The sequence below is a fragment of the Pristis pectinata genome, chromosome 24, assembly GCF_009764475.1.
Source record: "Pristis pectinata isolate sPriPec2 chromosome 24, sPriPec2.1.pri, whole genome shotgun sequence".
Taxonomy (NCBI): domain Eukaryota; kingdom Metazoa; phylum Chordata; class Chondrichthyes; order Rhinopristiformes; family Pristidae; genus Pristis; species Pristis pectinata.
The window spans coordinates 6484311-6500091 of NC_067428.1; the positions used below are offsets into that span (position 1 = coordinate 6484311).

The following is a 15781-nucleotide window of genomic DNA, read 5'->3' on the forward strand; positions in this document are numbered from 1 at the left end:
TAAGCCATTTGCTTAACTTGCCACAGCCTGTGGTTGCCATCCAATTGAATCAGTGGACTACTCTGTCATAAAATATGTGAGACTGGGTATCCTTGACACTGCAGGGATTCTCCTCCTTTGTTTTATTTTAATACTGTCAGACAACTGGAAAAAAAACACATGTGATCAGAATATCCAGAGCTTAACCAGTCAGTTTAACACTGATGCTTCTTCCTCGCAAAGACACTGAATTAAATGGTGGCGAGGGTAACCAGTCGTTACATGCAACCCCTTTTTATAACCACATTTATTAGCACTAACACTATTTAGAGCACAGTACAGAGTGATAATACTTGCCAGAATTGGGTGTGGTTAGCTAGTAAACTCAGTGGAAGGTGCAGATTGCAGCAAAGTGATTAAGTGGAAGCTGGGCTCATTAATGCTGATCAACTACCTCCACCCACTTTTAAAAAGAATTTGTCTTTTGCTGCAAATTTTCTGCAGACATCACAGGAGTTGGAACAAGTGATACCCGATTTAAAAGCTGAGAAGGACCTATTCACTTTAAGGTAAAACATTAAACTGAGGCCCATCTGTCCTTTTGAATTGATGCAAAATATCCCACGATAAAAAGGAGCTTGGGATTTGTGCGTGGTGTCCTGGCTAATGTTTGTGTATCAACCACTGCCAATTAAACAGTTTATTCAATCGTTTCTGGCACTCCTATTTTTGGAGGTTTTCAGTGCATAGATCACCTGCCACATTTTCCCATCGTACGAAAGTGATACAGTTCCTGAGGAAAGGCAATACATAATAAACACAACATAAAACCGGAAATTCCATTGATGCTCAGCAGATCAGGCAGCATCTGTGGAGAGAGAAACACAACTAATGTGCATAAGATGAAAGGTCATCATTAAATTCTGATGCTGCCTGATCTGCTGAGTGTTTCTCATATTTTCTGTTTTTATTCCAGATTTACAGCATCTACAGTTTTGTTTTGCTTTTCAGTATTTAACAGCAAGTCCTTTTTAACCCCCTTTTTAAAACAAGGTTGTAGTTAGAACATAGAACATAGAACAATTACAGCACAATTTAGGCCCTTCAGCCCACAAAGCTGTGCCGAACATGTCCCTACCCTAGAAATTACTAGGCTTACCCATAGCCCTCTATTTTACTCAGCTTAGTTATGTTAATCGCCTTCAGATCTTTGCCGACATAAGCTTACTTTTTGCCTTTTCTTGTGCATGAGACTATTAGATAAATCTACAGCTAAAAATGACAAGAAATCTTGCATCCCATTGTATTTTCAGAGTAATTGTGTGTTTGTACCTCTCATAGGGATATGGAAAGTGCTTGCTGCCAGTGACATAGTGGTGACATTGATCATATCCTTCTAAATCAACTGCTCCATTTGCTGTAAATTATTGAAAAATCAAAGGAGAATTTCAAGCATGCATTTGTGGCTGTCAGATGCTCTCAGGGACGTGTTCAAACCTTTGCAGGAGGTTCCATGGCAAATGTTAGTACTTACAAAATGTCCCTTGGAGCACTTAACTACTTACAAAAGCAGACAATTCTACAGGAAATCTAAAATCAAAACCAGTTATCGCTGGTTAAGCAGCGTTAGTGTTAACATTTCATGTAATAAAACAGGATCAGCTTGAAATGTAAGTAGCTTTTCTCTCCACAGATGTGTTTTTATTGCTGTATGTTTTTTTTTGAAGGCTTCTCATTCCTTCAGCTGTGGTTTTCTAAGTTGCAATAAATACTCAAGTCCTCTCGTGGATATTTTGAAAATATTAACGTATGCCAGAGGATAACTTGCACAGGTTAACACACCTTTATACACATAAACACACACTTGAAATTCTCCTTTAATTTTTTTATTTAATTCTCTCCTGGGCACCTTTTCCAGAATATTATTTTCAAGGACTCTACATATTTCTAAAATCACGCTGACAATGTTTTTTCAGCACATTCCAGCCAGAAGCTGTCCCTATTTGGGAAATAGGTTTCATACTCTGCTGAAGAGATGATGGAGGGATGGGTGAGAGAGGGGATTTAAGCTCAGGGTTGATTGTGGTGGAGGACAGGGGTTTGATAGGGGCTGCATAGAGGTGCAGCAGGTAATACTGCTCTCTCACAACTCCGGGAACCAGGATTTGATCCTGATCTCCAGTGTTGTCCCAGTGCAATTTGCATGTTCTTCCTGTGATCATGTGGGTTTCTTCTGAATGCTCTGGTTTCCTCCTACATCCCGATGAAGTGTGGGTTGGTAGGTTAATTGACTCCCGTAAATTGCCCCTGGTGATGGTGGGTTGTGGAGGAATCTGGGTTGGTGGGGGAAGTTGATGGGCATGTGAGAGAGAATAGGTTGCAGGAAATATACGGGAGAATGGAGCAAATGGAATTGCTCTGCGGGCCAGAATGGACAATGGGCTATGTCACCAGTGCATATGAACAAAATATATGGGGAGGAGTTCAGGGGGACAGGATTTGTCTGGTGCTGGAGGGGACAAGCATCGATCATATCATGGGGAGGTGGGAGAGAGGTCCGATCAAAGCAAGCAGAGTCCTAGTGCAGAGAGGGAACCAGATATTTGTGCTGAAGGGAATGCTGTTGTTCGCTCCTACTTATCACCGCCCTGGTGACTGTTGCTTCTCTTGGGGCCGAGAGAAATTTAAAACAAGGACAATATCTGAAACACAAAGCCTATTAAGTTCTTTAAATCTTGCCTCGAGGGGTGAGATGCTCACCAATATTTCTGCCCCATCTCCATGGAAATGGAAATGTACAGTTCAAGTTGGGTTTGAAGTGTTTAAACCTCACCCAACTCCACTGGTTTTGGTACTGAGGGATGTTTATGGGTCAAGGGACAGGATTTAAATTCTACTTCTGATGTCAACTATCCAAAGGGATTTGCAAAGACATATTTATTAATACACAGCAGCAAAGGCTGTTTCTATGTTCCTAAATCAACAAACCCAATTACACAATCCAGCAACCTCTAGAATGCCCAATTGTATAAATACCACTGATACATTAGGTCCTGTTTCATCAGAAATTAAGTTCCATTTTATAGCATTTGCTTAGACAAAGAGCCCACAAGTTTCTCAGATCTTATGATGAGCTTCCAACGTTCAAATGAACATCTGTAAATTCTACTTGCATATATTGAATCCCTGCCTTATCTGGAAATTTCCAGTGGTCTTGAAGAAGAACAGTGAGTGCCTTTTCTAAGGCTGACAAGATCGTTCCTCAGGAGTGTCTGACACCCTTTTCCAGTGTAGTCATTAGACTGTTTTTCCACACTGCTGGTCTAACTTGACCTTTCCAAGAGCACAAAAAAATAGGAGCAGGAATAGGCCACTCAGCTTCTCAAGGCTGCCCCACTGTTCAATATGATCATGGCTGATCTATCCTGGCCTCAACTCCTCTTCTCAGCCAGTTCCCCATAACCCTCAATTCCTCGATCTTGCAAATATTTATCCACTTCCATCTTAAATATAATGACCTGGCCTCCACCTTTCTTGGGGACAGAAAATTCCAGAGATTCGCTACCCTGTGAGAGAAGTTTCTACACACCTCAGTTTTAAATGACCGGTCCCTTATTTTGCAGCTAGGTGCCCTTGTCTGTGACTCTCCCACTCGTGGAAACATCTCAACATCTACACTGTCAAGCCCTCTTAGGATCCTAAAAGATTGTTCTTCTAGCCTCTCTTAACAGGAAAACCCTGTCATCCCAAGAATTAGAATTAGCCTGGTGAATCTCCTTTAGAACTGCCTCCAAAGCGATCATATCTTCTTTTAGGTAAGGGAACCAACGCACAGTGTGGCAGGTGTGGCCTCACCAGTGCCCTACACAACCGTAACAAAACCTTCCTATTCTTAAACTCCAACCCCTTTGCAATAAAGGCCAACGTGCCATTTGCATTCTTGTTGGACCTGCCTGTTAGTTTTTTGTGATTCAAGCTCTAGAACACCTAGATGCATACTTCACTCATGTGCAGTCTCTCTCCTTTTAGATAATAATCCACCTTTTGATTCCCCTTACCAAAGTGCATGATATCACACTTCCCCATGTTAAACTTCACTTGCCAGGTTTTCAATCTATCTACACCCCATTGCAGAATCACAATGTCCTCATCCCTTCCACCTATTTTTGTATCATCAGCAGACTTGGAAACTTTATATTTCATTCTCTCCTCCAGGTCATTAACGTAAATAGAAAAAACTTGGGGGTCAAGAACCACCTTGCCAACAATTGACATGAAACCAACAGGCCTTTTGTTCCCCGTCCCCTACCTTCCGCCCTTTTGGAACGAGGGAGTCGCATTGGCTGTTTTCCAATCTTCTCATACCCTCCCTGTATTTAGCAAATTTTGAGAAATTTCAACCAATGTGTCCGGTATCTCTGCAGCCACTTTCTTTTAAAACCCTTGGGTGCAGGCTATCACGTCTCTGTGATATGTCGACCTTTACCCCCCTGAGTTTCTTGAATACTTTATCCCTTGTGATTGAGATTTTAACAAGTTCCTCTCTGTTATTTTAAATTTGCTGTTATTTGCTGTCATCTGTTATCTTCAGGATATCTGTAGTGCTTTCCAATGTAATGACTGAAGCAAAAAAGTTGATTTAACATACCTGCCATTTCTTGGCTTCCTGTAATTAGTTCACCATCCTCATTTCCTCGAGGTCCCACACCACCCTTAGCCACCTTCTTCCTATCTGCATATCCATAGAAACTCTTACTGTTTGTTACACACGAGTTTTCTCTCAAAATCAATTTTCTCCCTTCTTATGAGCTTCTTACTCTTTTGCTGCTGGATCCTAAAAACTGGCCTACTGCCAGCCCTTGCCACTTTGTATGTCCTACTTTTCAATGTAACATTATCTTTGACCTCCTTTGTTAGCCACAGATTGTGCCTGTTTCTCATGGAATCCTGTTTCTAATTGAGATAAATTCCTGCGAAGTGTTATTGACCAGCTATTTGAGTATCTGCCACTGTTCATCTACGGACCAGTCTATTGGTTTATTTTCCCAGTCTAACCTTAGACCACACTTTCATACCATTATAATTGCCCTTATTTAATTGAAGACAGCTCAACCTGCATCTGGAATTCTATCATATTGTGGTCATTTCCTTCCAGAGGAACTTCAATAACAAGATTTTCTTAATAATCCTTCTTCATTATTCATAAACAAGTCTAAAACGATCTGCTCCCGGTAGTTTGCATAATATACCATTCTAAGAAGCAATTCCTGAAGCATTCCACATATTCTTCTACATTACCCTTTCCAGTTTGGTTTGTCTACTCAATAGGTAGATTAAAGTCTCTTGTGACAATTGAACTTCCTTTCAAACATGCCCTCGGTATTTCTCCAATCAAGAGGTCACATTTTGGGGACCTATAGACTACTCCTGCCCATGTCTTCCTTCCCCCACTCTTCATGATGTCAACCCAAACCGATTCTACGTCACTATTCACTGCCTCCATATCAGAACTCAGCACCTCTCTGATACCTTCCTTGATTAACAAAACCACCCCACCTCCTTGCCCCATTGGCCTGTTCTTTTGGAACAGTGTGTAACCTGGAATATTGAGCACCCGGTCCTATTCACCCTGCAACCATGTCTTCATCATGGCTATTAGATCAAACTCATATGTTGCTCTCTTATATGATCATACTTGTACATTACTATTCCAAATATAAACAGGTTACATCAGTGTAAGACTGGCTGCCTTTGGATGAAGTTGGGTGAGCTGGTGATTCCATTCTGACTTTCGTAGCTACTGTGAGTAAATCTTTACATGACTTGTACCCTGATAGACATGATCCACTATGTACTTCTGCTCCAGTGAAACTATGTCCTCATAAGTACATAAGGAATAGAAACAGGAGTAGGTTACTTGACCCCCTTGTGCTTCCTCTGTATTGAAATAGATCATAGCTGAACCTTACTTCCGTGCCACTTTCCTCCACTAACTCCTTATCCTCTGACTTCCTTAACATGTAAAAATCTATTGATCACTGTCTTGTATATACTCAGTGACTATGACTGAGGCTCCACGCATCTTGGGTAGAGAATTCTCAAGATTCACTACCCTGTGGGTGAAGAATTTTCTTCTTACTTCTCTCCTGAATGGCAGGCACCTTAAATAGTGAAACCAAGTTCTAGACACCACATCCAAAATCCTCTCTGCATCTGAGCTGTCCAGCCGCATAGGAATTTTATTCGTTTCAGTGAAATTACCTTTCACTCTTCTAAACTTTAGCAAGCACAGCCAAGTCTGTTTAATTTCTTCACAAACCAAGTACCAGTCCCTCTTTTACATTCGTACCCTCCCTAGGAGAGGGAGAGACCACATGTCTACTCAACACTCCAGATGCTGTCTCACCAGGGCCTCTCTTGTGCTCAAATCTTCTTGTAATACAGACCATCACGGCACTTGCCTTCCCAATTTCTTGCTGTTCATGCATGTACAAGCATTTACCAAAGTCCCTCTGAACAACATCATCTTTTAATGTCTCACTGTTTAAAAAACATTGCTGCTTTTATAGGATATCTTTTTCCTGCCAAAATGTGTGACTTCACATTTTTTCACATTGCATTCCTCTGCCATGTCCTTGCCCACATACCGAGCCTTACTACATCCCTCTGAAGTTTCTCTACATCCTCCTTGCAGCCCACGCTGCCACCTAGGTTTATACCATCAGAAAACCTGGTTATATAAGATATCTTTATTAGTCGCATGTACATCGAAACACGCAGTGAAATACATCTTTTGCGTAGAGTGTTCTGGGGGCAGCCCGCAAGTGCCGCCACGCTTCCAGCACCAACATAGCACGCCCACAACTTCCTAACCCGTACGTCTTTGGAATGTGGGAGGAAACCGGAGCACCCGGAGGAAACCCGCGCAGTCACGGGGAGAACGTACAAACTCCTCACAGACAGCGGCTGGAATTGAACCCGGGTCGCTGGCGCTGTAATAGCGTTACGCTAACTGCTACACTATCGTGCCTGTTTACACTTGAACCCCTCATCCAAATCACTGATAAAGATTGTGAACAGCTAAGGCTCTGACACTAATCCCTCTGGCACCTCACTGGTCACAGCCTTCTAATTTGAAAATGACATGTTTATCCCTGTTCTCTATATTATGCCATTAACCAATCCAATCCACACCAGTATATATATCCACAGAAGGTCAGGCAGCATCTGTGGAGATAGAAACCGAGTTAATATATCAGAACTTAGCAAAGTTATGTTGCAGAGAGGGAGTAGAGGTGGAGACAAAGGAAGGCAATCAAGGGATCAGAGGGAGGATGGTAACGGCTTGTTAATCACCAATGATCTGACTGGTAAAAACATAAATAGATGAATGAAGTCAGTGAAAAAATTGCTGAAAATCTGAGATGAAAGGGAAGGCTGGAAATACTCAGCAGGTTGGACGGCATCTGTGGAGAGAGAAGCAACACAGGTTGATGACCTTTCATCAGAACTGGCCAATGAGCTGACGAGCTGTTTCAGAATTTGTTGAGAGGTAAATAACGTCCGTCTCCTTTCGCTTCCTCACACATTCCTGTGGTATTTTGTACATCCACCTGAACTTGAGGCAGGACTAACACTCCCGTCTGAAAGTTGAATTTCCAAGTATGCAATGGAATTTCAAAACCACACTTAACATATCTGAGTAAGTTATGTTTTAGCTTTTCTGTAGGCTTGAATCAAACACTTTGTCTCTGGTGAGAAGGATGCTGCCAAGCTTACATTATACAGATGACCCCCACAGTATGAGGGATTGTGTTCCCCGAAAAGCACCAATATCACAATTTTCTGTTATGCAAAGCCACTTCAACCTTGCATGTGCCAAGAAATGTGAACTGAAAATAAAATAAAAATTCCGTGAGAGCAAATATTTATTCTGTATCTCAGACTTTTTGGATGTGATTTGTGAATTCGTAAGAGTAAATTTCTGTTACGTAAACTGCTGTAATGCGGGAGACCTCTGTAATTGTAATCTTTCTTAATTCAAACTCCTTAAATCTAATTAATTTTCAACACAAGAATCCGAGATCCACTGATATGCGTGAGTGTCTTAACTAGATTTTTTTTGATTTACTATTGTCACATTTACCGAAGTATAGTGAAAAACATTGCTGTGCATGGCATCCATACAGATCATTTCATCACGTCAGTGCATTGAGGTGGTACAGGGGAAAACAATAACAGAATGCAGAATAAAGTGTTACAGCAGCAGGGAAAGTGCAGTGCAGGCAGACAATAAGGTGCAAGGTCATAACGAGGTAGATTGTGAGGTCAACAGTCCATCTTATCGTACTAGAGGACCGTTCAGTTGTCTTATACCAGTGGGTTAGAAGCTGTCATTGAGCCTGGTGGTACGTGCTTTCAAGCTTTTGTGTCTTCTGCCCGATGGATAGGGAGAGAAGAGAGAATGTCTGGGGTGGGTGGGGTTTTTGACTATGTTGGCTGCTTTATCAAGGCAGCGAGAAGTGTAGTCTAAGGAAGGGAGACTAATTTCCATGATGTGCTGGGCCGAGTCCACAACTCTCTGCAGTTTCTTGCAGTTCTGGGCAGAGCAGTTGCCACACCAAGCCGTGATGCATCCGGATAGGATGCTTTCTATGGTGCATCTATGAAAATTGGTGAGGGTCAAAGGGGACATCCCAAATCCAAGAATTTCTACCTTGGAGTACTTCACCAGACTTCCATGTTTTGTTTCTCTCAAATGTGTGAGTGTTCCTAAAACTCAGCCCATGCTTCACAATCATGTCTTACTTCATTTACTGCACAGTAACCTTGCAAGCAATGCCCTTTGTTTTCTTGCCAGTACATTCCATTCCTTTGGCTGCATTTGTAGTGTTGCAAAATATCCCTGGTGTATACAGCCTGCCTTTAGAAATGGGCAATCAAAGTCCACACAATCCTCTTCTTGCTCCCTCCTCCCTCATCCCACAACCACTTCACACCATCTCCCACATACTGGCATCTGTTGCACCCTACAGCTACAGCAGCACAATTTATGGCAATTCAGGTTCAAGAACAGAACACAGACATTTTGCTCTCACTGTGGTCGCTTGTACTGCTTACAAATCCTTTCTCGGAGTTCAATCTGTTATAGACATAAACTCAGGTAGGTGATATGGAAGTCTGTATCCCCGTAGTACTGCTATTGTATTTGCTTAGTGCATATATATAGGTGAGATATTAAAATTGTCTTCTTAAACTTCTCGTTGCACGAGGTATTCAAGCAACTGCTGAAATATTTGACTTCTTTGACTAACCTTTGACTGCACAAGTACGGTGAGATGCAGGTACAATGAAAAGCTTACTTGCAGCAGCATCACAGGCATGTAGATACAGACAACACACAGGATATAAATTATACATAAAATTACACCATGCAGTAAAAGAGGAAAACAAAAGACTGTGCAAACGCAAGACCTTAGTGCAAAATAAAACAAAGACATGATCGAAGACGAGTCCATGGTAGTGGAAGAGGTGGTCTGTAGTGTTTCATTGCTGAGGTGGGGTTAGGGTTGTGCAGGTCGGTTCAAGAACCGAATGGTAGCAGGAAAGTAGCTGTTCCTGAACCTGGTGATGTGGGACTTTAGGCGCCTCCTGCCTGACCAACGATAAGAGGGCATGACCTGGATGGTGGAGATCCTTGACTAGGTACCACCTTCTTGAAGTAGCACCACCCCTCAACTGCTGTCGTGATGAGTAGGGCTGTACCCATGATGGACTGGGCTGGTTCATCCATGAAGCCATGATTCGAGAATGCACCTGTGTGGACTGTCTCATCATAGGAGCAAATGCAATGGAGATGGAGGAACTGGGAGAATGGAATGGAGATGCTCAGCAGGTCAGGTAGCATCTGTGGAGAAAGAAACAAAGTTACTCTTTCAGGTCAATGATTGGAAGATGATAATTGTTTTTTTTTAAATCCCACTTCTGGACAATCTGCATAATTTAATAAAATCCACATTATTTTTGCAGATATACTCGAAACCTGGTGGATAAGGGAAATGGAAAGTTTAACCTGATGATCCTGTGCTGGGGAGAAGGCCATGGCAGGTACAGCAAAACCAAAGAGAAGAATGGCATTGATATTCGGTAGAACTCTTCTAGTTAATATATTTTTCTCTTTTGGAATCAATGAATTTTTGGGTGCATAGAAGCTCTTCTTGATTCTGGCGGTATGTGCCTTCAGGTATCTTCTGCCTCATGGGAGAAGAGAAGATGATCGGGGCGGGAGGGGTTCTTGATTATGTTGGCTGTTTTCCCAAAGCAGCAAGAAGGAGAGGGGAGAGTGTAGGCATTCAGGTTTGCTGATAAAAGTAAAATAGGTGGGAGGACATGTTGCAATAAGGATACTTGGACTTTGGGACAGGATATAAATAGGTTGAGTGAATGGGTGAAAACTTGGCACGTGGGGTTTAATGTGGGAAGTGTGAGGCCATGCATCTCGGTAAGAGGAATCAAAAGGCAGCTAATTATCTAAATGGAGAGAGACTGCAATTGCATCGAATGCAGATGGATGTTCTTGTGCGTGGAACACAAATAGTATGTAGGTGCAGCAAGTAATTAAAAAGCCAAATCACATATTGGCCCTCATTGTTAGGGGTTGGAGTTTAAAAATATATAAGTTTGGTTAAATTGTACAGGATGCTGGTGAGGTTACACCTGGCATTCAGTGCACAGTTTCAGTCCCCTTTTTAAAGAAAGGATACACTAACATTACACGCAATCCAGAAGAGATTTTTTTGGGTTAATTCCTGGGATGAGAGGGTTGTTGCTATCACAAGTGGCTAACAAGGTTAGACTCCCTGAATTTTTTTGGAGTTCAGAAGAATGAGCAGTGATCTTACTGAAAAATATAAGATCCTAAGGGGGCATGACAGGGTAGATGTTGAGTAGTTTCCACTGTGGGAGAGTCTCAGATGAGGGGACATAGTTTCAAGTTTCATTTAAAACTGAAATGCTTAGGAATTTTGTTGTTGCGGGGTGGTGAATCGCTGGAACTCTGTTCCCCAGGGGGTAGCAGAGGCTGGATCGGAGGTTCTTAAAGAGGAACCAAATACATTCTCGAAAGATCAGGGAATTGAGGGCAATGGGAGCTAGCACAGAAGAGGAGGCCTCGGGATCAGTGATCATATTGAATGGTGAAGCAGGCACGAGGTGGCCTACCACTAGTCCTACTTTCTTGTTTGTCCTTGTGTTCCAATTGAAACCTGACCACCTCAACCATTGTTTTATTGCAAAAGAATCTGTTTTCTCTGAGCACCTTCCCTCTGGTTGATCCGCAGCAGTATCCATGACCACTCGGATTCACATTGCTTCCTGAAGCTACTTCAAGGACAGCTGAAGGAAACACAGTTTGATTTCCCAGACAGTAATCGAAAGAACCGAGAACTGAGCAAGAAATGGGAGAAAAACTTTCATGAAAATCAGTGTACCTACATCAATGGTAATCTTCTCCACTATATCATGTATCATTTCTGATGTGACAAGAGTTGCTTGCTTCCGGCCTATGGCTTGAGTGGTCAAGCATTTGTGAGTAGCACTATCAAAGTAACTAAAGGAATACCCATCTATCGCACTTTTTTTGTTGCAAATAACAGTATTTAGTGAATGCCTTTTTAGGAACTCTTAAACTGAGAAGCAGCATACTAATCCCGGAAGTTAAATGAAATTCAATACCAGTGCTTGCTTTTTCAACCGAGCAACTACATTTGTAACAATGACTTGTCTATCGTAAAACGCTATAAGTATTTATCAGCACCTCGCAGGTCTGTGGCACGTCACATGACACATTTTGTGGGCACCTGATATGTATTTTGCCAAATGATCTGTTACATATGCTCATTAAGGTGGTGAGGAAACATTTTGTTGAGAAATATTTGTCTTAAAATGATTGCTGCCAATATTGGTTACAGAACATTTAAAGTGGTCAGGCAACATTCTTTTCCCTGATTTTCTGAGGAGGTTTTAACACCTTAGTAACTATTTGCGTGGAAAGTTTTCTCATAACAGACATTTTTATTTGCTCACCTGCAACCAGTGATAATGTTGTGTAAATCAGATGAGCTCCCTTCTAATGGCCCTGATGTTGAGCAATCCAGATGAAGGTTGTGACCCGTGTTGGCAGCAAAGGGGAAACATGTTGACAAGCTGGATGCAGGTTTAGTAAGGTGCAAGGAATGCTGAATATGGTTCAATGAAGTTGCAGGACAGAGAAGAGAATAGAATATAACTTTTTCATACCTTAGCAAGATAGAACAACGGAAAACATTTCAGAGAAGAACTAATTGCATTATTTACAATGAAGATATATGGGAATTTGTAATGGAGCTGGAACTTGGCCTCACTATATGCATTAATTCAATGAAGAGGAAGTAATAATGAAGGTTCATTTAGTTTTTCTAATTCTTGTAAATATAAGCAGTTCTCTGGCAAAATTTGCAAGTTTTGGCTATGAACATTTCTTGCAAAATTGTTTGGCAATAGTTCAACTAGAGTGAGCAGCTGTAACTTATTCTTGAGTGAGCAACGGTGAACAGAACATGCATGCTTTGCTACCTCATGCTGTGTCTGCCAGCTTTCAATCTCTGGACTCAACTAATGTTTCAGCATCCTGAAGGTTCTGTCGGTCGATGTCACACAGATGCACCTATTGTCCAGCTAAGGATGGCAGTGAGATTAATTTCAGGACAGTGAGATCAATCCATTTGGGAAAGGTTCTTGTATTATCTAGAGTCTCCTTACTCCTGTGGTCTGAGCGTTTCTGCTTCCCACTCTCTCAGCTACTATGGACCATTTAGTTCTGTTCTCTGTTCCCCCAGATTCTGCAACTCCCGCTGTTCCACTCCCACAACAATTCTCTTAAATTCCAGCAAATCACTAAGACACAAGAGATCGCAGATGCTGGAATCTGGAGCAAGAACAACCAGCTGAAGGAGCTCAGTGGGTCGAATGGAGGACATGCCAAAGCAGAAGGCTTTGAGTTTGCTATCATGCAATAGTGCACAAGTCTTTTTGCAGGAAGGCCAGGTTTACTATGCAAACCACTTCTGAAGGCCACTCACAAGAAACATTTAATTTTATCCAAGTCATTCTGAAAAAAAAACTTTCCTTAAAAAACTAACCGTTCACACCCTCCTTTCAGAGAGCTGGCACTTCCACTCCCTTAATTCAGGAAGCTGAACATATTTTCTCCCAGTTTAACCTTGTTAACCACTGGACCTGTCTGTCTCTGACAAAAGCAGAATATGTATCGCCAGGTGTAGCAGGGATGGCGGTTCAAAGAATCTAACAGTCCACTGTGACTACGGCAGCTTGCTGAAGGAGTTCTTTGAGAATGCAGTCAGTGGCAATGAGAAAGTTGCACCCACCATTCCTCCACCTCAGAGTCATAGTGACTGGCCTATGCCCATCAATTTTATGTACCAGTGGTGGATAACCTCACATTCTTCCCTAGTATATTCTATCTGTCACGTTCCGCCCATTCTCTCATCTTGTCTATTTCCCGTTGAAGCCTCTTTACATCCTCCTCCCTACTCACAACCCCACTTAGTTTTGTATTATCAGCAAACTGTAAAGTGTGTCAATTGGTCCCTCAGCCGAATTGTTGATACAGATTTTGAGTTTGTGGGGCCCAAGCACCAATCCCTGCAGTAACCCACAAGTCACAGCCTTGCCAGCCTGAGCGAGACTATTTGTTCCCATTCTTTGCTTTCTCCCTGTTAACCAATTCTAAATCCATGCCAGAATGGTTCCACATTCCCTAACCTGGGTGATCAACCTCCTATATGGAACCTCATCCAAACTCTTCTGAAGATCCAGTTAACACATCCAAGGGTTTCTTCCTCATCTATTCCACAAATCACAACCTCAATGAACTCCAATCCAATAGTAAAAATGATTTCCTTTTCATAAACCTATGCTGACTCTGCTCGATCCTGTTATTCTTTTCTATGTGTTCTGTTATTACTTCATTATAAATTCCAGCATTTCCCCTTCCGCTCTTATTAGTCTTAAATAAAAAGCAGCAAATGCCAGAAACACTCAGCAGGCCAGGCAGCATCTGTGCAAAGAGAAGCAGTTAACGTTGCAGGTCTGGGACCCTTCATCAGAACATTATTAGTTTGTTACTGTTATCAATCAGGTTGGTAGTTCCTTTTTTAAATAGTGGAATCAAAGTTTTTGTTCTCCAATCCCAACCATTCCAAAATCAATAGAATTTTGAAAGTTGATAGACAATACATCCACTATCTTTAAAGCCACCTCTTTCAGAACTCTGGGATGTAGATCCTCGGGTCCTTGGGATTTATCAGCTTTCAGTCTCACCACCTTTCCAGTAGTTTATTTAATCAATGCTAATTTTCTTCAGTTCTTCATTCTCTGGTATTTCTGGCAGAGTTTTGTGCCTTCTGTGAAGGCAGACACAATATTTTTGTTTAATTTCTCTGCCATTTCCTTCTTTCCCATCATAAATTCTTCCAACTCTACCTGTAGGGGGTCCCACATCTGCTCTCACTAGTTGTTTGATTTTTACAGGTCACCAGGAACTCTTACAGTATTGCCAATTGGATCAATCCCATTATATTTGTGCTGTTAATTCCTCTACCGTGTTATGAATGCTTCATGCATTGAGATATAGTATCTTCAATATTGTTCTTTTAACATTTTTCCATTTGAACCCATTTTATTGCTTGCATTTCCCTTACTACTTTTCTAACCTATGACTTCCTGCTTTATTTCTCTCCTTCCTGAACTTCCTTTAAGATTCCTGCCACCCCCACCCCCTGTTAATTAGCTGAAACCTTTCCCAACCGCTCCAGTAATCCGCCAGCCCCTACTCCCACCTCTGTGAGGATCTCAGTCCCATCCTGCCGAGGTATAATTGTTCAGTTGTATGGGTCCCCATCTGCTCGAGAAAAGATTCCAGTGTCTCAGAACCCTAAAGCTCACCCTTCCAGTACCATCTCTCCAGAGATTCTCTTCTCTTATTTTCTTACGTCTGTACCAGTTGTCACATGGCACTGGAAGGAATCCTAAGATTACAATCTTTGAGATCTTGCTTTTTAATCTCTTTCCTAACTCCTTAAAATTTGCTTGCGGGACCTAATCCCTTTCTTAGTCTATGTCATTGATGCGGACCACAATTTATGGTCAATCATACCCCACTTTCAGCTTGCTCTGTCACTATTCAGTGACATCCTTGACTCTGGCAGCAGGGAGGCAACTTACCAACTTGGGACTCACATCCATGACCACAGAAATGCTAGTCATTTTCCCCTAACTAACAAATCCTCTGTCACTATAACTCTCTCAGCTTTCATCCTCATTTGTACAGGTGAACCACTTGTGCTGCCACATTCCCCGCTCTGACTGCACTCCCCTGAGGAAACGTTGCCCCACTAATATCCAAAAGGGGAAAAACGGTTGGTAAGCAAAATGGACTCGGGGGACCTCTGCAGTATCTGCCTGCTCCTCCTGACCTGCAGAGTGGTCACCCATTCTGTCTCTGCCTGAAAGTTGTTAAGCTGCAGTGTGGCCTACACATGCTGTCCAGAAAGCTCTCAGGCTCTTGGATGCACCACAGTGTCATTTCCAGCCACCTATCTGTAATCAGGACTTCAACTGGAGACAGTTCTTGCGCACGTGGTCATCCAGGTCACTGGCGTTGTCCACAACTTCCCACGCGGCACGGGAATGCAAACCTCACTCAGCCAAGGTACCCAGCCATTCTTTACTTCACAGCTCACAA

The 15781-nt window shown here is 42.2% G+C and overlaps 1 protein-coding gene across 3 annotated transcripts in view; it reads left to right on the plus strand.

Annotated features, from left to right (window-relative positions):
- LOC127582773 (cysteine dioxygenase type 1-like) overlaps nt 1-15781 on the plus strand; it is a 42815-nt gene that overhangs the window by 21885 nt on the left and 5149 nt on the right. The window contains exons 1-3 of one of the 3 annotated variants that reach the window (XM_052038348.1): nt 8998-9142; nt 10009-10086; nt 11319-11479. In XM_052038348.1, the coding sequence (XP_051894308.1) occupies nt 10055-10086; nt 11319-11479 (193 nt within the window). In that variant the 5' untranslated portion in view covers nt 8998-9142; nt 10009-10054. Of the gene's footprint in view, nt 1-8997; nt 9143-10008; nt 10087-11318; nt 11480-15781 lie in introns of those variants that run through there. The other 2 variants (XM_052038346.1, XM_052038347.1) reach the window with 2 other exon arrangements.